The sequence below is a fragment of the Ranitomeya imitator genome, chromosome 9, assembly GCF_032444005.1.
Source record: "Ranitomeya imitator isolate aRanImi1 chromosome 9, aRanImi1.pri, whole genome shotgun sequence".
Classification (NCBI taxonomy): domain Eukaryota; kingdom Metazoa; phylum Chordata; class Amphibia; order Anura; family Dendrobatidae; genus Ranitomeya; species Ranitomeya imitator.
In genome coordinates, this window is record NC_091290.1 from 5,913,718 (window position 1) to 5,936,789 (window position 23,072).

General features: G+C 55.0%; 1 protein-coding gene across 2 annotated transcripts in view; it reads right to left on the bottom strand.

Annotated features, from left to right (window-relative positions):
* Nucleotides 1-1,381: 1,381 nt before the first annotated feature.
* The window catches only part of DENND5A (DENN domain containing 5A), a 54,498-nt gene continuing 32,807 nt past the window's right edge, over nucleotides 1,382-23,072 (bottom strand). For both annotated transcript variants that reach the window (XM_069739715.1, XM_069739716.1), the window contains 13 exons: nucleotides 21,367-21,498; nucleotides 21,030-21,182; nucleotides 20,874-20,955; nucleotides 20,534-20,618; nucleotides 20,012-20,140; nucleotides 13,970-14,091; nucleotides 11,399-11,544; nucleotides 6,277-6,395; nucleotides 5,733-5,914; nucleotides 5,551-5,633; nucleotides 5,334-5,457; nucleotides 5,089-5,257; nucleotides 1,382-2,011 (listed from right to left, as the gene is read on the bottom strand). In XM_069739715.1, the coding sequence (XP_069595816.1) occupies nucleotides 1,828-2,011; nucleotides 5,089-5,257; nucleotides 5,334-5,457; nucleotides 5,551-5,633; nucleotides 5,733-5,914; nucleotides 6,277-6,395; nucleotides 11,399-11,544; nucleotides 13,970-14,091; nucleotides 20,012-20,140; nucleotides 20,534-20,618; nucleotides 20,874-20,955; nucleotides 21,030-21,182; nucleotides 21,367-21,498 (1,710 nt within the window). In that variant the 3' untranslated portion in view covers nucleotides 1,382-1,827. The remainder of the gene's footprint in view (nucleotides 2,012-5,088; nucleotides 5,258-5,333; nucleotides 5,458-5,550; nucleotides 5,634-5,732; nucleotides 5,915-6,276; nucleotides 6,396-11,398; nucleotides 11,545-13,969; nucleotides 14,092-20,011; nucleotides 20,141-20,533; nucleotides 20,619-20,873; nucleotides 20,956-21,029; nucleotides 21,183-21,366; nucleotides 21,499-23,072) is intronic.

Genomic DNA, 23,072 nt, shown 5'->3' on the forward strand with positions numbered 1-23,072 from the left:
CTCCAGCACTCGGCTCATTAGGTGGAGGGGACTGGGCGCATGTGTCCTCCAGCACTCGGCTCATTAGGTGGAGGTGACTGAGCGTGTGTGTCCTCCAGCACTCGGCTCATTAGGTGGAAGGAAGTGAGCGTGTGTGTCCTCCAGCACTCGGCTCATTAGGTGGAGGGGACTGGGCGTGTGTGTCCTCCAGCACTCGGCTCATTAGGTGGAGGTGACTGAGCGTGTGTGTCCTCCAGCACTCGGCTCATTAGGTGGAGGTGACTGAGCGTGTGTGTCCTCCAGCACTCGGCTCATTAGGTGGAGGGGACTGAGCGTGCGTGTCCTCCAGCACTCGGCTCATTAGGTGGAGGTGACTGAGCGTGTGTGTCCTCCAGCACTTGGCTCATTAGGTGGTGGCCACTGATAGGACTCAACGATCCCCCGAAAATTAAATTGAACACTGGGTTCCCAGAGTAGTGGCCACTATACCTAGTGCACGATGGAACTGGAAATCTTGTCACACTTTAGTTGACAAGGGGGCGTAGTTTACTAAATGACATTACTCCAAAACTTAGGTGCAAAAATGTGCTGCAAAGATGCGTAAAATTAACCAGAAGTGTATAAAGGTGCGCCACATTTATCATGTATCTTCAGACTTTGCCGTCTTGATATCGGACAGGAACATATTAGTAAATGTCCCCCAGTATTTCCTCTGCTCCCGTCACTCGGCCATGATGGGAAAAGTGGAGAACTTGGTGCACTGCGCCCTCTGGTGGCCGCTTATTGTAAAAGCCCGTGTTTTTCCACACACCACTGTGGAAGTAGAAGTCTGATAGGTATGAGGCTAAAATGGAGAAATATTTTGTCCCTCTGGCATTCAGGTAATCCACAATCACAATCTGCCTATTTTACAAAGGAAAAAAATGGAAATCTGTGCTGAGAATTTTAAGATTGCGACACAAACTAAGACTTCGTTATACCAATTAGTGCCGGTCTGTAAAGGGGCCACAATGGGGATCCGGAAGCTTGGTCTGCTCACCTGACCCATCCTATAAAAGAACGCAGAAAGCGACCATTGTGTAAATGTATTTATTTTATAACCTGATCTGTGCAAAATGCCTCCTGCACCAGAAGCGGACGTCCGGAGGTGAGGGCAAGAGACGATGTGCGGCCGCCTGATTATTGCATGTCGGAGGAACACGAAGCAGCATAAATAACTCATCTCAGACAGAATATATAGGAAATGTCAGATCACGGGCGGCAAGAGGGCGATCCAAAAGAGAATGTCCTCCCCGTCTTCATGTGCCCTCCATGCCGGGGAGGGAAAGTGACACGGGCAGGAGAACATGAAGAGTTAAATAAATAAAATAATGCATATCAATAATAAAAAAACAAACAAACACACGATGTGTGCATTTATGTCGCCATATATAAACACTCTCCGAATGTCACAAGGTAATACTGACGAGGAAAACCCCACACGACTCCATAACACTGCGGCCGAGCACAAGAAGAGTTAAAAATATAGAATCTGCTTTTATCTGTCCTGTATCAGCAAATAAAGGACGAGGCAGTGAGAAAGCAAATGCTCGGAAAATGTAACAGACGGAGAAACGGCGACGACTCTCCCCGGGATCCATGGCAAGTCAATAGGACAGCTTGACAATAAGCCGTGCGATATTCACCGACACCTCTCTCATATGAAAGGATGTAACGAGTCTATAGCATTTACAGAAATAGAGATACTCTAATACATCAGCCGGCGGAGATCAGGGGCGCCGCTCCGTGCACAGTTGTGGTCGATCTCTGGGCTTCGTGGCTGGGATCGGGCTCAGATGGTGATCCCGCTCAGATGGTGATCCCTTTGATCAGAGAGCTCTCCAGGGTGATATTGAACTCTTGCAGCGTCTGCAGGACGCGGATTAGCGAGTTGACGAGGGTGTGGTCCTTTATTAACGCCGTGTCCTCGTACATCTGTGCTATGATGGGGCAGTCGGCCAGGAGGGCGATCCAGTGGTGCAAGTGATGATCCCTGCAGAAAGTGGCAGGAGAGATGAGAAGAACACAGATCGCTATATAGACAAATGATACATGACCGACTTCATACAGGACTTCATACATTGTCACAGAATGGAAAGGCCTCAAGGATCTTTCCTTCACAGTCCGCAGGCATCACGCAGCATTTCTGTAGCCAGGCGTTCAGCTCTGCCAGCAGCACATAAGCAAGACAGATTCCCTTTCACTTACAGCAAGCAGAGGTCTTGTATCTCAGTCACGGCTGCCAGTTACCACACTATGCTGTCTACATCCCACTGACGGAGTCCCCACAAAACTGCGCACACGGAATCTGCAAAACTCTGAACTTTCCCACAATGTTAAAATGTTTACTTGACTCTTCTCCAGCGCAGGAAGCAAAGCCGGGCACTAAATAGTATAGTTAATAACGCCAAGAATACGCAGATATTCAGAAGAGACACCATCCAACAGACTATGGGGCATCTCCCCATTATTCACCATCCAACGGACTATGGGGCATCTCCCCATTATTCACCATCCAACAGACTATGGGGCATCTCCCCATTATTCACCATCCAACGGACTATGGGGCATCTCCCCATTATTCACCATCCAACGGACTATGGGGCATCTCCCCATTATTCACCATCCAACGGACTATGGGGCATCTCCCCATTATTCACCATCCAACGGACTATGGGGCATCTCCACATTATTCACCATCCAACAGACTATGGGGCATCTCCCCATTATTCACCATCCAACGGACTATGGGGCATCTCCCCATTATTCACCATCCAACAGACTATGGGGCATCTCCCCATTATTCACCATCCAACAGACTATGGGGCATCTCCCCATTATTCACCATCCAACGGACTATGGGGCATCTCCCCATTATTCACCATCCAACAGACTATAGGGCATCTCCACATTATTCACCATCCAACGGACTATGGGGCATCTCCCCATTATTCACCATCCAACGGACTATGGGGCATCTCCCCATTATTCACCATCCAACGGACTATGGGGCATCTCCCCATTATTCACCATCCAACAGACTATGGGGCATCTCCCCATTATTCACCATCCAACGGACTATGGGGCATCTCCACATTATTCACCATCCAACGGACTATGGGGCATCTCCCCATTATTCACCATCCAACGGACTATGGGGCATCTCCCCATTATTCACCATCCAACGGACTATGGGGCATCTCCACATTATTCACCATCCAACAGACTATGGGGCATCTCCCCATTATTCACCATCCAACGGACTATGGGGCATCTCCCCATTATTCACCATCCAACAGACAACAGACTATGGGGCATCTCCCCATTATTCACCATCCAACGGACTATGGGGCATCTCCACATTATTCACCATCCAACGGACTATGGGGCATCTCCCCATTATTCACCATCCAACGGACTATGGGGCATCTCCCCATTATTCACCATCCAACAGACTATGGGGCATCTCCCCATTATTCACCATCCAACGGACTATGGGGCATCTCCCCATTATTCACCATCCAACGGACTATGGGGCATCTCCCCATTATTCACCATCCAACGGACTATGGGGCATCTCCCCATTATTCACCATCCAACGGACTATGGGGCATCTCCCCATTATTCACCATCCAACGGACTATGGGGCATCTCCCCATTATTCACCATCCAACGGACTATGGGGCGTCTCCCCATTATTCACCATCCAACAGACAACAGACTATGGGGCATCTCCCCATTATTCACCATCCAACGGACTATGGGGCATCTCCACATTATTCACCATCCAACGGACTATGGGGCATCTCCCCATTATTCACCATCCAACGGACTATGGGGCGTCTCCCCATTATTCACCATCCAACGGACTATGGGGCGTCTCCCCATTATTCACCATCCAACGGACTATGGGGCATCTCCCCATTATTCACCATCCAACGGACTATGGGGCATCTCCCCATTATTCACCATCCAACGGACTATGGGGCATCTCCCCATTATTCACCATCCAACAGACTATGGGGCATCTCCCCATTATTCACCATCCAACGGACTATGGGGCATCTCCACATTATTCACCATCCAACGGACTATGGGGCATCTCCACATTATTCACCATCCAACGGACTATGGGGCATCTCCACATAATTTTGCAGGTTGTTAGAATCTCAGCAAAACCAAAGTTAGAGATTTCTGCCTCAATTCAGCACACCAATTTTTTCCGGATTTATGGCGTAAATTGCTTTGAAAGGTTGCGCTCCGGTTTGGCCCACCCCTACCCAAAAGGGCACAGCTGTGGCGGGATGGGGCGAGACGTCCGGTGAGTGGTGTGAACCTCTGTCTTCCACAGATCTCTCATCAGGACTTAGATGAGCGGTGTGGTTCCTTAGGATAGAGATTGAGCCCAGTCACTGACTGGAGTAATATTTCTGCCGGAGGTGCACGAGACACTCCTGATTCCTTAAGAGGTGAGCGCCTCAATAAATCAGGAGCGTCAGACTCTTACCCCCCTTGATGCATCGGGGCCTCTCTGTTCAGCATTAAAGTGAATGTTTTCATATCGTTGACGTCTAGGCGCCATTTAATCATTACTTTTTCATGGGCAGAGATGGGTCCTCGCTCATCAGAAGAAGAGGGATGGATGGAAGGTTCTATTTATAGGATGCAAATTATTTTCTTGAGCTCTTATTATTTAGTTTTTTTTAGGGAAGTGAAATAAACAGAAAAGCAGCAATTTAATTTTTTTTACAAACTTATCTAGTCCTATTAGGAGACTCCCTTCTTCAGAACTTTGCAGTTCATCATGTATCTGGCAGAATACAATGGGCTCAGTCCGGGGAAAGCCAGAAGGCTATGACATTCAGTGATCGCATCAAAGGGGTTATTAAAAACTAGTTATGACCCCAATTATAGCAGATTTTGGCCCCAGTAGACCCCAATAAGTAATGATGTTGCGTCCAGCTCCTGTGTCTGCACCATCACGGTAAGGGAAGCTGTCCGAGCTATGGCCGCCTATGTGTACCTTCTCTACAAACGTATGACTAGTACTTTAAGGCAGCGTGCACTCACCGGGCCCCTAGACACACAAACATCTGGAACTTTCCGTCTTTGCCAATGTTCCTGGGCGTGCCGTTTATGGCGGTGATGAAGCGGCTGAAGTTGCAGACCCGTTTCTGCCAGTCCTCCCCCGCCGCCGTGTCACTCGCGTCCAGCGCATCGTAATGTGCTTGTGCTTTTTCTACGGATAACATGATCAGATGTCAGTAGTCACCGGGAAAGATGCGAACCTGCCGGAGCCCAAGTCGTGCTCCTACCTAAAAAGTCCCATATGAAGATGCTCTTAAAGAGTCGCGGGGACTTGAATCCGTGCTGGAAGACTTGCTCCAACGCCGCGACCAAACCACACTCTCCGCACAGCAACAGCGTCAGGCTGCCCCTCTACAAGACAGGAATACAGAAATACCGGCGCCCGTCATCACACGATCAGCCATGTCGTGTTAGTACCAGGGGGACGTCACAAATCCATCGTACCTCCTTCTCCGGCTTGTGGAAATGCTTGACGATGCCGTTCACTGCCTCTCCTATGGCCTCCTGGATCTGCCCCGTGTTCAGTTCTACAAGGAAAACAGTGGATGAGCGCCATGAAATAACAGAGTGCAGAAAGATTGGCATCACCAGCAGGGGGCGCTCTAATAATAATAAGGGGTGCTTACTGGGTCTGCTATTGGGGGATATGGCCACAAGTCTCCGGATCATGCCCGGGGAGTGCTGCAGAGGAGGCGTCCGGCAGGGTCTTTCTTCAGTATCTGGTGTGGACGTCAGAAGATCTCCAACCAGAACCCTCTCCAGACTCCCATCATCCATCCCTTTCCCCAGCCATCGACCGCACGGGAACCTGGAAGAAGAAAAAAATGCTAGAAGAGAAAAAATGGCTGCTCTTTAGCTAGATTATACTCTACTCACATCTAGAGCTGCATTCAAAATTCTGCAGGCTTCCTGATAAGAGTCAAGGCTACAGAGGCTGGCATCTCTCTGCTGCCCCTGCTGGTCTAGTGAGGTAATGCATGGTGGGAGATGTGTCTACAATACGCACCACAGTAAAAATGACATTTCCCACAAAGTGATGCGTCAGAGCACGAGCGCTCAGCTGCACCTCTCAGTGCTGACCTCCAGGGGGCAGCAATAAGGCACAGAATGCAGCTCTGGACGTGCCGGGCACAAGGTAACGTGCGATCAGTACTGGCCGCCGGCCCTCACTTGTACGCGTGGCCCGTGATCTCGTTCCGGACCATGACGTGCTCCACCAGCCACTTGGCGTACAGCCCCGAGTTGTCGTGTCCGATCTGCACGGTCGTCAGCTTGCCCAGGTTTTGGCACTGTGCGGGGAGACAAGAGGCGCAGGGTCACATCATCGCTGTGATATGGAAGGTAGAGGACAGCGGGCAGAAGGCGACACGGCGGCCAGAGGAAGGGGGCGACACGGCGGCCAGAGGAAGGGGGCGACACGGCGGCCAGAGGAAGGGGGCGACACGGCGGCCAGAGGAAGGGGGCGACACGGCGGCCAGAGGAAGGGGGCGACACGGCGGCCAGAGGAAGGGGGCGACACGGCGGCCAGAGGAAGGGGGCGACACGGCGGCCAGAGGAAGGGGGCGACACGGCGGCCAGAGGAAGGGGGCGACACGGCGGCCAGAGGAAGGGGGCGACACGGCGGCCAGAGGAAGGGGGCGACACGGCGGCCAGAGGAAGGGGGCGACACGGCGGCCAGAGGAAGGGGGCGACACGGCGGCCAGAGGAAGGGGGCGACACGGCGGCCAGAGGAAGGGGGCGACACGGCGGCCAGAGGAAGGGGGCGACACGGCGGCCAGAGGAAGGGGGCGACACGGCGGCCAGAGGAAGGGGGCGACACGGCGGCCAGAGGAAGGGGGCGACACGGCGGCCAGAGGAAGGGGGCGACACGGCGGCCAGGGGAAGGGGGCGACACGGCGGCCAGGGGAAGGGGGCGACACGGCGGCCAGGGGAAGGGGGCGACACGGCGGCCAGGGGAAGGGGGCGACACGGCGGCCAGGGGAAGGGGGCGACACGGCGGCCAGGGGAAGGGGGCGACACGGCGGCCAGGGGAAGGGGGCGACACGGCGGCCAGGGGAAGGGGGCGACACGGCGGCCAGGGGAAGGGGGCGACACGGCGGCCAGGGGAAGGGGGCGACACGGCGGCCAGGGGAAGGGGGCGACACGGCGGCCAGGGGAAGGGGGCGACACGGCGGCCAGGGGAAGGGGGCGACACGGCGGCCAGGGGAAGGGGGCGACACGGCGGCCAGGGGAAGGGGGCGACACGGCGGCCAGGGGAAGGGGGCGACACGGCGGCCAGGGGAAGGGGGCGACACGGCGGCCAGGGGAAGGGGGCGACACGGCGGCCAGGGGAAGGGGGCGACACGGCGGCCAGGGGAAGGGGGCGACACGGCGGCCAGGGGAAGGGGGCGACACGGCGGCCAGGGGAAGGGGGCGACACGGCGGCCAGGGGAAGGGGGCGACACGGCGGCCAGAGGAAGGGGGCGACACGGCGGCCAGAGGAAGGGGGCGACACGGCGGCCAGAGGAAGGGGGCGACACGGCGGCCAGAGGAAGGGGGCGACACGGCGGCCAGAGGAAGGGGGCGACACGGCGGCCAGAGGAAGGGGGCGACACGGCGGCCAGAGGAAGGGGGCGACACGGCGGCCAGAGGAAGGGGGCGACACGGCGGCCAGAGGAAGGGGGCGACACGGCGGCCAGAGGAAGGGGGCGACACGGCGGCCAGAGGAAGGGGGCGACACGGCGGCCAGAGGAAGGGGGCGACACGGCGGCCAGAGGAAGGGGGCGACACGGCGGCCAGAGGAAGGGGGCGACACGGCGGCCAGAGGAAGGGGGCGACACGGCGGCCAGAGGAAGGGGGCGACACGGCGGCCAGAGGAAGGGGGCGACACGGCGGCCAGAGGAAGGGGGCGACACGGCGGCCAGAGGAAGGGGGCGACACGGCGGCCAGAGGAAGGGGGCGACACGGCGGCCAGAGGAAGGGGGCGACACGGCGGCCAGAGGAAGGGGGCGACACGGCGGCCAGGGGAAGGGGGCGACACGGCGGCCAGGGGAAGGGGGCGACACGGCGGCCAGGGGAAGGGGGCGACACGGCGGCCAGGGGAAGGGGGCGACACGGCGGCCAGGGGAAGGGGGCGACACGGCGGCCAGGGGAAGGGGGCGACACGGCGGCCAGGGGAAGGGGGCGACACGGCGGCCAGGGGAAGGGGGCGACACGGCGGCCAGGGGAAGGGGGCGACACGGCGGCCAGGGGAAGGGGGCGACACGGCGGCCAGGGGAAGGGGGCGACACGGCGGCCAGGGGAAGGGGGCGACACGGCGGCCAGGGGAAGGGGGCGACACGGCGGCCAGGGGAAGGGGGCGACACGGCGGCCAGGGGAAGGGGGCGACACGGCGGCCAGGGGAAGGGGGCGACACGGCGGCCAGGGGAAGGGGGCGACACGGCGGCCAGGGGAAGGGGGCGACACGGCGGCCAGGGGAAGGGGGCGACACGGCGGCCAGGGGAAGGGGGCGACACGGCGGCCAGGGGAAGGGGGCGACACGGCGGCCAGGGGAAGGGGGCGACACGGCGGCCAGGGGAAGGGGGCGACACGGCGGCCAGGGGAAGGGGGCGACACGGCGGCCAGGGGAAGGGGGCGACACGGCGGCCAGGGGAAGGGGGCGACACGGCGGCCAGGGGAAGGGGGCGACACGGCGGCCAGGGGAAGGGGGCGACACGGCGGCCAGGGGAAGGGGGCGACACGGCGGCCAGGGGAAGGGGGCGACACGGCGGCCAGGGGAAGGGGGCGACACGGCGGCCAGGGGAAGGGGGCGACACGGCGGCCAGGGGAAGGGGGCGACACGGCGGCCAGGGGAAGGGGGCGACACGGCGGCCAGGGGAAGGGGGCGACACGGCGGCCAGGGGAAGGGGGCGACACGGCGGCCAGGGGAAGGGGGCGACACGGCGGCCAGGGGAAGGGGGCGACACGGCGGCCAGGGGAAGGGGGCGACACGGCGGCCAGGGGAAGGGGGCGACACGGCGGCCAGGGGAAGGGGGCGACACGGCGGCCAGGGGAAGGGGGCGACACGGCGGCCAGGGGAAGGGGGCGACACGGCGGCCAGGGGAAGGGGGCGACACGGCGGCCAGGGGAAGGGGGCGACACGGCGGCCAGGGGAAGGGGGCGACACGGCGGCCAGGGGAAGGGGGCGACACGGCGGCCAGGGGAAGGGGGCGACACGGCGGCCAGGGGAAGGGGGCGACACGGCGGCCAGGGGAAGGGGGCGACACGGCGGCCAGGGGAAGGGGGCGACACGGCGGCCAGGGGAAGGGGGCGACACGGCGGCCAGGGGAAGGGGGCGACACGGCGGCCAGGGGAAGGGGGCGACACGGCGGCCAGAGGAAGGGGGCGACACGGCGGCCAGAGGAAGGGGGCGACACGGCGGCCAGAGGAAGGGGGCGACACGGCGGCCAGAGGAAGGGGGCGACACGGCGGCCAGAGGAAGGGGGCGACACGGCGGCCAGAGGAAGGGGGCGACACGGCGGCCAGAGGAAGGGGGCGACACGGCGGCCAGAGGAAGGGGGCGACACGGCGGCCAGAGGAAGGGGGCGACACGGCGGCCAGAGGAAGGGGGCGACACGGCGGCCAGAGGAAGGGGGCGACACGGCGGCCAGAGGAAGGGGGCGACACGGCGGCCAGAGGAAGGGGGCGACACGGCGGCCAGAGGAAGGGGGCGACACGGCGGCCAGAGGAAGGGGGCGACACGGCGGCCAGAGGAAGGGGGCGACACGGCGGCCAGAGGAAGGGGGCGACACGGCGGCCAGAGGAAGGGGGCGACACGGCGGCCAGAGGAAGGGGGCGACACGGCGGCCAGAGGAAGGGGGCGACACGGCGGCCAGAGGAAGGGGGCGACACGGCGGCCAGAGGAAGGGGGCGACACGGCGGCCAGAGGAAGGGGGCGACACGGCGGCCAGAGGAAGGGGGCGACACGGCGGCCAGAGGAAGGGGGCGACACGGCGGCCAGAGGAAGGGGGCGACACGGCGGCCAGAGGAAGGGGGCGACACGGCGGCCAGAGGAAGGGGGCGACACGGCGGCCAGAGGAAGGGGGCGACACGGCGGCCAGAGGAAGGGGGCGACACGGCGGCCAGAGGAAGGGGGCGACACGGCGGCCAGGGGAAGGGGGCGACACGGCGGCCAGGGGAAGGGGGCGACACGGCGGCCAGGGGAAGGGGGCGACACGGCGGCCAGGGGAAGGGGGCGACACGGCGGCCAGGGGAAGGGGGCGACACGGCGGCCAGGGGAAGGGGGCGACACGGCGGCCAGGGGAAGGGGGCGACACGGCGGCCAGGGGAAGGGGGCGACACGGCGGCCAGGGGAAGGGGGCGACACGGCGGCCAGGGGAAGGGGGCGACACGGCGGCCAGGGGAAGGGGGCGACACGGCGGCCAGGGGAAGGGGGCGACACGGCGGCCAGGGGAAGGGGGCGACACGGCGGCCAGGGGAAGGGGGCGACACGGCGGCCAGGGGAAGGGGGCGACACGGCGGCCAGGGGAAGGGGGCGACACGGCGGCCAGGGGAAGGGGGCGACACGGCGGCCAGGGGAAGGGGGCGACACGGCGGCCAGGGGAAGGGGGCGACACGGCGGCCAGGGGAAGGGGGCGACACGGCGGCCAGGGGAAGGGGGCGACACGGCGGCCAGGGGAAGGGGGCGACACGGCGGCCAGGGGAAGGGGGCGACACGGCGGCCAGGGGAAGGGGGCGACACGGCGGCCAGGGGAAGGGGGCGACACGGCGGCCAGGGGAAGGGGGCGACACGGCGGCCAGGGGAAGGGGGCGACACGGCGGCCAGGGGAAGGGGGCGACACGGCGGCCAGGGGAAGGGGGCGACACGGCGGCCAGGGGAAGGGGGCGACACGGCGGCCAGGGGAAGGGGGCGACACGGCGGCCAGGGGAAGGGGGCGACACGGCGGCCAGGGGAAGGGGGCGACACGGCGGCCAGGGGAAGGGGGCGACACGGCGGCCAGGGGAAGGGGGCGACACGGCGGCCAGGGGAAGAGGGCGACACGGCGGCCAGGGGAAGAGGGCGACACGGCGGCCAGGGGAAGAGGGCGACACGGCGGCCAGGGGAAGAGGGCGACACGGCGGCCAGGGGAAGAGGGCGACACGGCGGCCAGGGGAAGAGGGCGACACGGCGGCCAGGCACTATAATACTATAATACAGCGGCCAGGCATTCATCAATGAGCCAGACTCTGCAGAGACGAGCGTGTGAGACCGCTTACAGTGCCCAGATACCAGCGACACCCTCCGCAACATCAGCAGCACAAATATCCAACGCACCTCATGGGTCATCTCCAGGATATTCCGGGGAACCTGCAACACACCCGTCTCGCCCATCTCCCCCGAGATACAGATCCAGGGGTTGGCAGTGAACATGGAGCCTCCGAGCTTCTTACTGGGAATGATGAGGATGTGATAAGGGATCACTGAGGAGAGAAGAACATGAGACAAATCATCCACCGAGACCACGTATCACCGAGGAGCAGCTGCATTATACTACAGAGCTGAACCCACAATGCTGCTAACTTCAGTGCAAGAACCTCCTAGTGTAGTGAAATATGTATAGGTTTATATGTGTGACTAGCAGTAATATAACATCTGTCCTGAAACTACAGGGGTCACAACATAAGTTATCCTGAGAAGGCAGTCTCCTGTCTCCAATCTCGCCAGGGGGCCTCGCTAAGAACCAGGAAGGGGAAACGTTTCACACCTTCGGCTCTTTTGAAGAGAGATGTCAATTACAGCCTGACACTATTTATATATGAGAAACGTTACACAAAGCGTTTCAGAGAAAATAATATATTCATTGGTGGAGCGGCCATGGTTCTGTCACAAACCAGCAATTATAATATTAACCTGAGAGGCTGGTCTAGAAATCTGACCTCCAGGTTGGCTCTATAAATTAGGCCTACACAGAAAGAAAGCTGTTCACATGAGAGGGCAGCCTGGGAAGCTGATGTGAGCAATTCCATATTTCTCCCTCCCTCAGGGACAGAGAATCAGAATGCAAAGTTCGATATTTCTGTAAGTTTTATCCCTTAATTTTATCACTGTTTTTGCATATTTGCATGTCACTTTTTATTCCAGTATTTTTATATACTTTTTATTGTAAGCACTGCACCTTTTCTATTAAAGTTTAAAACATTAAGTCTGAACCTTGTATGCTCTAAAAGAATCCAAAGCCTTAGAGTGTGTGACCCTGGAGATTGGCAGACAGTAGTAGTGATATTTCCAGGACTCATCGCCCGTGTGATCGGTGAGTGGTGGCAGCGTGTATGAACGGGTGTGTGGCGTGGGCCGGTGTATGATTTATCCTCCCATTACAGCATAGGACAGAGGTTGAATGCTGGACAGAGAGGGGAGATAGATTAACCCTTGCAGGAGCAGCACCCAGTCACGTGTGAGAGCAGGCACATGACACCTAGCATACACTCCGAGGTCAGCATCTGCCCTTGTGATATGCAGTCTGACACAGAATAGTGAGTGCAGCTCTGGGGCATAATACAGGATGTAACTCAGGATCAGTAATGTAATGTATGTACACAGTGACTGCACCAGCAGAATAGTGAGTGCAGCTCTGGAGTATAATACAGGAGGTAACTCAGGATCAGTAATGTAATGTATGTACACAGTGACTGCACCAGCAGAATAGTGAGTGCAGCTCTGGAGTATAATACAGGATGTAACTCAGGATCAGTAATGTAATGTATGTACACAGTGACTGCACCAGCAGAATAGTGAGTGCAGCTCTGGAGTATAATACAGGAGGTAACTCAGGATCAGTAATGTAATGTATGTACACAGTGACTGCACCAGCAGAATAGTGAGTGCAGCTCTGGAGTATAATAATAATAATAATAATAATCTTTATTTTTATATAGCGCTAACATATTCCGCAGCGCTTTACAGTTTTTGCACACATTATCATCACTGTCCCCGATTGGGCTCACAATCTAGAATTCCTATCAGTATGTCTTTGGAATGTGGGAGGAAACCGGAGTGCCCGGAGGAAACCCACGCAAACACGGAGAGAACATACAAACTCTTTGCAGATGTTGTCCTGGGTGGGATTAGAACCCAGGACTCCAGCGCTGCAAGGCTGTAGTGCTAACCACTGCGCCACCGTGCTGCCTACCTAATACAGGAGGTAACTCAGGATCAGTAATGTAATGTATGTACACAGTGACTGCACCAGCAGAATAGTAAGTGCAGCTCTGGGGTATAATACAGGATGTAACTCAGGATCAGTAATGTAATGTATGTACACAGTGACTGCACCAGCAGAATAGTGAGTGCAGCTCTGGAGTATAATACAGGATGTAACTCAGGATCAGTAATGTAATGTATGTACACAGTGACTGCACCAGCAGAATAGTGAGTGCAGCTCTGGAGTATAATACAGGAAGTAACTCAGGATCAGTAATGTAATGTATGTACACAGTGACTGCACCAGCAGAATAGTGAGTGCAGCTCTGGAGTATAATGCAGGATGTAACTCAGGATCAGTAATGTAATGTATGTACACAGTGACTGCACCAGCAGAATAGTGAGTGCAGCTCTGGGGTATAATACAGGATGTAACTCAGGATCAGTAATGTATGTACACAGTGACTGCACCAGCAGAATAGTGAGTGCAGCTCTGGAGTATAATACAGGATGTAACTCAGGATCAGTAATGTATGTACACAGTGACTGCACCAGCAGAATAGTGAGTGCAGCTCTGGGGAATAATACAGGACGTAACTCAGGATCAGTAATGTAATGTATGTACACAGTGACTGCACCAGCAGAATAGTGAGTGCAGCTCTGCAGATTCAGTCTCTATATTTAGAGTGTCGGTCGTGTACTTACTTATCGTTGTGAAGACATTGGTGAAGCAGAAGTAATCCACGGCGTTGAAGGACAGGAGATGATACAAGAATTGCTCCTTCTCATCATCACATCGCAGGAAGGCATAGCGCTTGTACAATTTTCTACAGAAAAAGCAAAAGTTTTTCAAATATCATTAAAAATGCTAAATAGTAGGGGCGTGGCCTGAACGTTCATGTGAGCGGACGCGTGACAGAGCGCTCCCGCTGCCAAAGTTAATATTATCCTTATAAGCCGCAGCTGAGCGGCGATTCACAGCGCTTACCGGCTGCAGGAGAGTCCCGGGAGTGCGGCGGTGTATAGCGGCGGCCCCGAGGTCAATGAGTATGACCAGGAGGAGACAAAGAGACGCCGGAGCCGGCGAGGCAGGGACCGGCCAAGATGGCGCCGACGCCAGGGAGAAGGCTGAGAAGGACAACGCGGCATGCCAGAAGAGAATGGCGGCGGCGGCAAAGCTCCAGCAGTTTGCTAGAGTGGAAGCCGCAGGGAACACAGGAAAAGCAGAGGAGGACGCCGGAGTGGACACAGACACAGAAGGAGAGGAGGAAAGCCCAGCAGAGGAGCAGGAGGTACAACAGGGGAGCAGGGATGGTGACATGGCGGTGGTAGTAGGGGGACCTGAAGATAAGGAGTCAGGAGCAGAGCCCACCCTTAGAGATGTCTTTGCACTGGTATCATCCTGCAAACAATCCCTGACCCAGCAGATACAGGAGGTTAAAGGGGATACAGCCCAGATAAATGCAGCCCTGCAGAAGATTGACAAACGTGTGGGGGCTGTGGAGGAAAGAGTGAGCACGGCAGAAGACCATATAGTGCAGCTGCAGAAAGCGGAGAGGAAGTTTGCTCAAACAATATCGGAGCTAGCTGCAAAAAATGAGGATCTGGAGAATAGGTCCAGAAGAAATAACATTCGCATAGTGGGTGTCCCTGAAAAAACTGAGGGGAGGAATCCCACGGAGTATATTGAAAGCTGGCTCCTTGAGACTTTTGGTGATGCAGCACTGACAAAAGTATTTGCGGTAGAGAGAGCCCACAGGGTCCCACCGAAACCACCTGTCCCTGGAGCGAATCCCCGTACCGTGCTTGCCAAAATCCTAAACTACAGAGACAGAGACATTATCCTGAGGAAGGCTAGAGACATGACGGATCTGACAATTGGAGGTCAAAGAATCGCTATTTACCCCGACTATTCCGCCCTGGTCCAGAAACAACGGATGATGTTCACGGGTATCAAGAGACGGCTGAGAGAACTGGGAGTGCAATACTCCATGATGTTTCCGGCACGACTGAGAGTGGTAGCGATGGATAAGATTCACTTTTTCCAGACGCCGGAGGACGCTACCCAGTGGATAGATCTTAACGCTAAAAAACTTAAAGGGAAAGGAGATTGAAAATGTGGGGCGGGTTGGTCGGGAGGTATCTTAATTCTTTCAAAAAGGGGAAAAAAAGAGATTGACTGACAGTACACTGGTAATTGAAATGTGAAGGTTGAAGGGTGGAGTTGGGTATTACTCAGGGAACGCACTGGGAGAGCTGGTGCGGCGGTGAAATATGAGGGAGGAAGGGTGTGCAGCGTACTAAAAAGTTTATTTAGTTTCTTGCAGTTGTAATATAATACAGGTTTAATTATACTGTTCTTCTAAGAATTGCGCCGAATTCTGTTATAAACGGTAGCGGGAGGCGGAAAGAGAAGGTTTAGCAAGAGTGTTTGCAACGGGTGATGGTGCCCCACTCTTGATAAGAGGCAGAATGTATAATATTGGGGGGTGTGGGGGAGGGGGGGGGAGGGGTGAGGGTGGGGAGGGAAGTTAGACAGCTCAGAACCGGGAGTAACGACATAACTAAAGATGATGAGTCACATAATAGGGGACCGCTTTAAGATATTGAGCTGGAATGTGAGAGGCCTGGCGGATAAGTCTAGGAGAGCTGCGAGCTTGCAGTATGCGAAGGATCAACGGGCTTCTATGATATGCTTGTTAGAGACGCACTTGATACAGGAGAAAGTGGACGTACTAAATAGACGTTGGATACAGAAAGGGTATCATTCTACCTTCTCGACGTACTCAAGAGGTGTGTCAGTGTTGGTGCCGGTGGGAGTGCAGTATGAAGAGGTGAAAGTATGCGTGGATGCTGAGGGTCAGTATGTGGTGATACAATGTATATTGTATGGAGTGAGATTGTGTGTGGCGGCAATGTATATTCCACCTCCATATTCAAGTAAGAAGATCAGGGAGGTATTGGAGAGGGTGGAACGATGGGAACCACTGCCACTCTTAATTATTGGGGATTTGAACAATATATGCGATGACTTTTGGGATAAAAATAAGAACGCCCAGAATAGGTCGGAGGGGCACACTACAACATTTGGAACCTATGTGCGTGAATTAGGCATGATTGATCTATGGAGAGTCAGACATGTTGGGGAGAGAGGATACTCGTGCTATTCGCCGGCTCATGCTACGCTATCCAGAATTGATATGGCACTGGGTAACCGCCTGTTGGACACAATGGTGGGGGAGGTGCGTTATCTGCCGAGGGCCCTTTCGGATCATAGTCCAATTGAGGTGGAGGTTAGGTTGTTGGGGACACGGACTACAAGCGGGAGAGAATGGAAGATCCATCCTAACTGGTTACAGAGTATTGACTTGGACGGTATAGGGAAGGAGGTGACGGAATTCTTTGCGTTAAATGATGGGAGTACTGATGCTCTGACTGTTTGGGATGCAATGAAAGCGTACCTGAGAGGGCTACTTTTTAGAGACATTAGTAGGTGTAAGAGGAGGACAAGGGAAGCGGAGAGAGTGGCGTTGGAGGAGCTGAAAGCCGCGGAGGACGAGATGGTTGTGCTGGGGACTTCCGAGGCAGAGAAAAGATTGAGAACAGCGCAAAATTGTATGGAAAAGATTCTGCTGGGAAAAGCTGAAAGGAAGCGGGAGTTTCAGAGGGTGGCTTATTTTCAGGGGGGAGAAACAGTGGGACACATGCTATCGGTGGTAGCCGCGGCTCAGCGTAGTACCTCATATGTACACTCGTTGGTTTCGGATGGGGGGAGCAGGGTATCTGAAACACCTGATATTATAAAGGTCTTTGCGGACTTTTACGCGGACTTATATTCCTCCAGGGTCAATGAGTCAGCCGGAGATACGGAGACTTTCCTTGAGAGTCTGGGTCTTCCGAAATTGAGTGAGGAGGATAGGGTGAGCCTCGATGCCCCTATCACCGAGGAGGAACTGAGTCGGGCGCTGAAGTCTATGGCCAATGGGAAGGCACCTGGGGTTGATGGGTTACCAGCCGAAATCTATAAAAGTTTGGAGGAAGTGCTGATTCCCAGATTAAAGTTAGTACTGGAGGAGGCTGGATGTAAAGGGTATCTCCCAGCATCTATGAGGGAGGCTATTATAGTGGTTATTCCGAAGGAGGATAAGGATCTGGGGAAGCCTGAGTCATATCGGCCAATCTCTCTGTTGACCATAGATGTCAAGCTCTTGGCCAAGGTGTTAGCTACCCGTTTGTCCAGCGTCATTGCTAACCTTGTACATCCGGATCAATCTGGTTTTATGCCTGACAGATCTACAGCGGTTAATCTGCGGAGGCTGCATATGAACCTGTAGCTGAAGTCTGACAATTGTGGCCGAAGGGTTATTGCATCCTTGGACGCCCATAAGGCGTTTGACAGTGTGGAGTGGGGATATCTCTGGCGGGTGTTGAAATGTATGGGTATTGGCCCGCAATTTGTGGCGTGGACTCAACTGTTATATTCACTACCAACAGCTAGAATTAGAGTGAATGGGGAACTTTCTCAGCCTATAAAGTTGGCCAGAGGTACGAGGCAGGGTTGCCCACTGTCGCCCCTTCTGTTTGCCTTAGCTGTGGAGCCATTGGCCGCCAAGATCCGACAGTCGGATGAAGTCCCTGGGTTCAGTTATGGGAGTGTTGAGGAGAAGATTGCGTTATATGCAGACGACATCCTACTGTTCCTAGCGGACCCGGATGAAGCCTTGAATGGGGCTATCGAGATCGTTGGGAAATTTGGAGACTTATCGGGATTGAGGATAAACTGGGATAAATCGGTCCTCTTTGAGGTGGATGGGGTGGAGGAGAGCAGAAGTGAGCCATTGGGAGAGGGGCGGCTTAGGGTAGTATCCCTTTTCAGATACCTGGGAATATGGATCTCGATGCCAGTTACAGAGTTTCTGTATAGGAATTTGACACCTCTCGTGGGCGCCCTTAAAGCAAAAGTGGATGCATGGAATAAATTGCACTTATCGGTGGTGGGGAGGGTTAATCTAATTAAAATGGTTCTGATGCCCAAATTACTCTACGTCCTACATAACGCGCCAGTTTGGATTCCACGTGGGAAATTCCGGCAGATTAATGCTCTATTTAGAAGTCTGATATGGGGGAGGCGGTACCCACGTATTCGCCTGGAGACGCTTCAGCGACCCAAGGAAGATGGAGGATTGGCTTTACCCAATCCTGAGTTATACTTTCTTGCAGCCCAGAGCCAGCATTTGAAGGGCTGGGCGCGGGAGGCGTCTGCCAGTGCGGTGCAGCACTTGATGGAGAGGGTGACAGACCGACGACCGGTAGCGCAGTGTCTGGAGGATGGTTCCTTGGGAGTATTGGGGAAATTATACCCAACTATGTTTTTGATATATAAATTATGGACCAGACTGCGGCAGATTCGGGGGGTTACGGGGCTGACTAAATTTACACCGATATGGTTTAATAATAATTTGGTTGAGTTTGCGGCCCTTGGAGTGCTGGCGGAGTGGCAGGCTAAAGGAATCCACTTGGTGGCTCAGATAGTTCAACAACGAGGATTAAAGTCCTTTTCGCAGCTGCAAGGGGAGTTTGGACTGAGACCGACTGGGGAGTATCAATATGCTCAGATGAAACATGCTTTTAAAGCTCAAAACAGGGGCGGTGGTGTTGAGATCCAAGAGGACATAGTTCTGGAATACGTGTGTGGGGAAGGGTCCACAAGGGGAGTCATTACCACCCTTTATAAGGACCTTCTACATGCATATTTGTTAGACTTCCCTTTAAAAGCGAGAGCGAAATGGGAAAGAGATTTAGGCCCAATGGAGGATGAAACCTGGGAGTCGGTGTTGGAGTGGGTCCCACGAGTGTCGCTGAGCGAGCCGTATAGACTATCGCAGCTGTACATCTTGCACAGAGTCTATAAATCACCGGAAGTGTTGTGCAGAGCGGGGTTGCGTGCTGACTCTGAATGCCCGAGATGTAAGAATGGGAATGCAGGAATATACCACATGATGTGGACATGTCCAAGACTGGTTGCTTTCTGGTTGGTGGTAATGAGCCGTGTGGAAGGGGCGTATAAATGCAGAGTGCCGAGAGATCCGATAGTGTGTATACTGGGACATGTAGAGGAAATTAGAGTGGATAACATCTGGAAGATAGCAATAGCTAGGCTATTATACATGGCAAGGAAGGTAATAGCAAGGAACTGGATCAAGGAGGAGCCGCCTACGAGGGGTGAATTCCTGAATTATGTTAAACATGGTCTCAATCTGGAAAAGGGGGTCTATAAAAGACGTGGGAAAATAGAAACGTTTGACAAAATGTGGTCTCCGTGGCTCGAGCTGGGATGAATAGTTATGGGAAATGGGAGGATGAGGGCCTCTGAAAGGAAGAGAGTGCTAAAGGGACAAGCGGACATAAGTGATTCAAATGGCTCAAAGAACCATCAATACTGGTAACAAAAGTATAACTGGGAAGGAGCTGTCAGGGGAGGGGGAGGTTTGGGTATGGTTGGGATTGTTGGGGGTTTGGAAAATGTTAAAATTTTTGTAAAATACTGGACAGTGCATAAATTGTATTGTGCATGTTTGCTTTCAATAAAAAACTATTTAAACAAAAAAAAAAAAATGCTAAATAGTAACAGAGAATCAGAGAAGTGTGAACGTCCTCACTACAGACCCCTGGGACAAGGCACTGGGGGGACATAACGTGTGACGCACATAATGGAGACACCTGGGGTACAGGACGCTGGGGACGTACTTGGTTAATTCATGATTATGGAGAAGTTGTTTTAAGTGTCTGGATAGAAGTTTCTTCTCCATGGATAATCGGACCCAGGCTCGCGCCTTCCCCACATCAGTCTTGATCTCTCCAATGTTCTGTATGTGCCTGGAAACAAGAAGTGACAAGGAACCAGTACAGCAGAAGCCCCCTCCAAATGTACCTCCCTGCATCCCCCCAAACTACCGACCATACAAACACACCTCCCTGCATCCCACCAAACTACCGACCCCTCCAAACACACCTCCCTGCATCCCCCCAAACTACCGACCATACAAACACACCTCCCTGCATCCCCCCAAACTACCGACCCCTCCAAACACACCTCCCTGCATCCCCCCAAACTACCGACCCCTCCAAACACACCTCCCTGCACCCCCCTCTACTTATGGTACACCTAGACTCCACAGCACATCCCAGATCAGCTCCTCCCGAGACCCCCAGATTCACCCCCGACGTCACTGATGAGAAGGCAGCTGGAAGCTCATCCATAAAACTCACACCATGTCTTGGACCAGTGAGATCTTCATCGGAGCCATCACCGGGTTAGGATCGGATCTCCGTCTCTCCGAATCGAAAAACAATTCTGGAAGAGAACAAACATATAATAGAGAGGTGACCCCGCACCCCACGATCTCTACAGGTCACATAATAGAGAGGTGACCCCGCACCCCACGATCTCTACAGGTCATATGTAGCACATTACACAAGTGCACTGTCACTCAGCAGAGGAGGGATCCAGGGCTCGGATCGGTCACTTCCTAAGGTCATCACCAGGTCATGACTACGGCGGTGACGGACAGACACAGGTCGGGGGGCACAGGGTAGAAGACCTACTAACCCGTGTGGCCGAAGCTCCCGGCATTCAGTCTCCTCCTGCTGTCCTGATAATGTAACAGGTGAGACCACAAGGCCGACTTCCCCTGCGGCACAAACACAGGACAGGGTGTGAGGCCTCCGTCATCGGGAGCCACAGACCCTACAAGTGAGACCCTACCTGCTTCACCAGGAGGCCGTGGCTCCAGATCCGCTCCAGGAGGTCGCAGAGGCTGGCGATCAGCGTGTTCTCCTCCACGCCCGTTATACTGACCTCACCGTGGCCCAACTCCACCGCCTCCCGGCCCATCTTCTCCACCAGCATCCTCTTAGTCTGCAAGAATAAAGAAATGTCCGCCACCTGCTCAACCACAGCCCCAGTCTGGAGATGGACGACAACCGGACCTCACGGAAGATAATGGGAGCGTCACAAGATTCTTAACAAATGGGTGTATAACGGCTGCGCACCTTATTACGGCACTCCCTCACGCACCTTATTACGGCACTCCTTCACGCACCTTATTACGGCACTCCTTCAGCAAGCCTTCCACAAACTTCCAATTGGTCTGAGCAATAACAGAGGGAGAAAGGTTGGAGAGTTTAGGCTGCCGAATACCGCTGCCCATATTCCTCGCCTCCTGGATGTACTTCTGTAAGAAAAGGGGAGACATCAGTCACATATGATGTAATATCTGGGGGTTATATCAGTACTGGAGCGTTATAAGAGGGGCTGATATCAGTCACATACGGTGTAATGTCTGGAGGTTACAGCGGCTTGTGAGATTTTTGCTTATTCCTCAAGATAATACTGCTCCAGCTCCTCCAGGTCAGATGTTTCCTCTGTGAGCAGCCATCTTCTCGTCTGACCACAGATTGTCCATTTGATGAAGGTCGGGGCTGTGACTCGGCCGCTCCGGGACATTTCCACGTTTCCCCTTACACCGCCCAGTGTTGCTTTAGCGCAGGCGTGCAGACACGGAGTCCCGCGGGTCGTACACAGCCCTCAGTGGCCTTTTATCTGGGCCCTAGGTAGATTCATTTCTTCTTGCTCGGTGAGCACACATACGCAGTTTTCAGTAATGGACGCTGGGGCGCATGCAATGGAGGATTACACCCCGACACCAGTGCCAGCATCTGAGTGCGGAATTAGAACAATTTGTATGGCCCCCAAAGGATTGTATAAATATCCAAACAGTCCTTGGCATAAAAAAAGGTTCCCCACCTCTGCTTTAGCCGTATGCTTTGGGTCATTGTCTTGTTGGAAAGGTGAACCTCCGTCCCAGTCTCAAATCACTGACAGACAAACAGGTTTTGTGTGAAAATATTCTGTATTTCTCCCCACCCATCTTCCCCTCGACTCGCACCATTTTCCCTGTCCCTGCTGCTGAAAAAAATCCCCACAGCATGATGCTGCCACCACCATGTTTCACTGTGGGGATGGTGTTCTTGAGCTGTGTTAGTCTGGTGCCAGACATAACATTTACCTTAGTGGGGAAAAAGTTCAATTTTTGTCTCATCTGACCACAGCACCTTCCTCCATATGTTTGTGGAGTTTCTCACATGTCTTTTGGCAAACTCAAAACGAACCTTACAATTTTTGTGTCAGTAACGGCTATTTTCTGTCCACATAAAGGTCACTTCTATGGAGTATACAGCATATTGTGGTCGCATGGACAGATCAGATACTCCAGTCTCTGCGTGGGAACTCTGCCACTCCTTCAGGCTTACCTTTGGTCTCGGTGTGGCCTCTCCGATTAATGCTCTCCTTGCCCAGGCAGACAGTGTTGGTGGGCGTCCTCTCTAGGCAGGGTTTATGTGGTACTGTGTTCTTCCCATGTCAGGATAATGGATTTGATGGTTGTCTCAGGCATCAACAGAAAACGGGAGATTTTTGTTTATTTTTTTTTTAAATAACCCAACCCCGAGTTGTGATTCTCAATAACTTTGTTCCTGACGGTGGTGTTTGGAGATCTCATAGTAACATAGTTAGTAAGGCCAAAAAAAGACATTTGTCCATCCAGTTCAGCCTATATTCCATCATAATAAATCCCCAGATCTACGTCCTTCTACAGAACCTAATAATTGTATGATACAATATTGTTCTGCTCCAGGAAGACATCCAGGCCTCTCTTGAACCCCTCGACTGAGTTCGCCATCACCACCTCCTCAGGCAAGCAATTCCAGATTCTCACTGCCCTAACAGTAAAGAATCCTCTTCTATGTT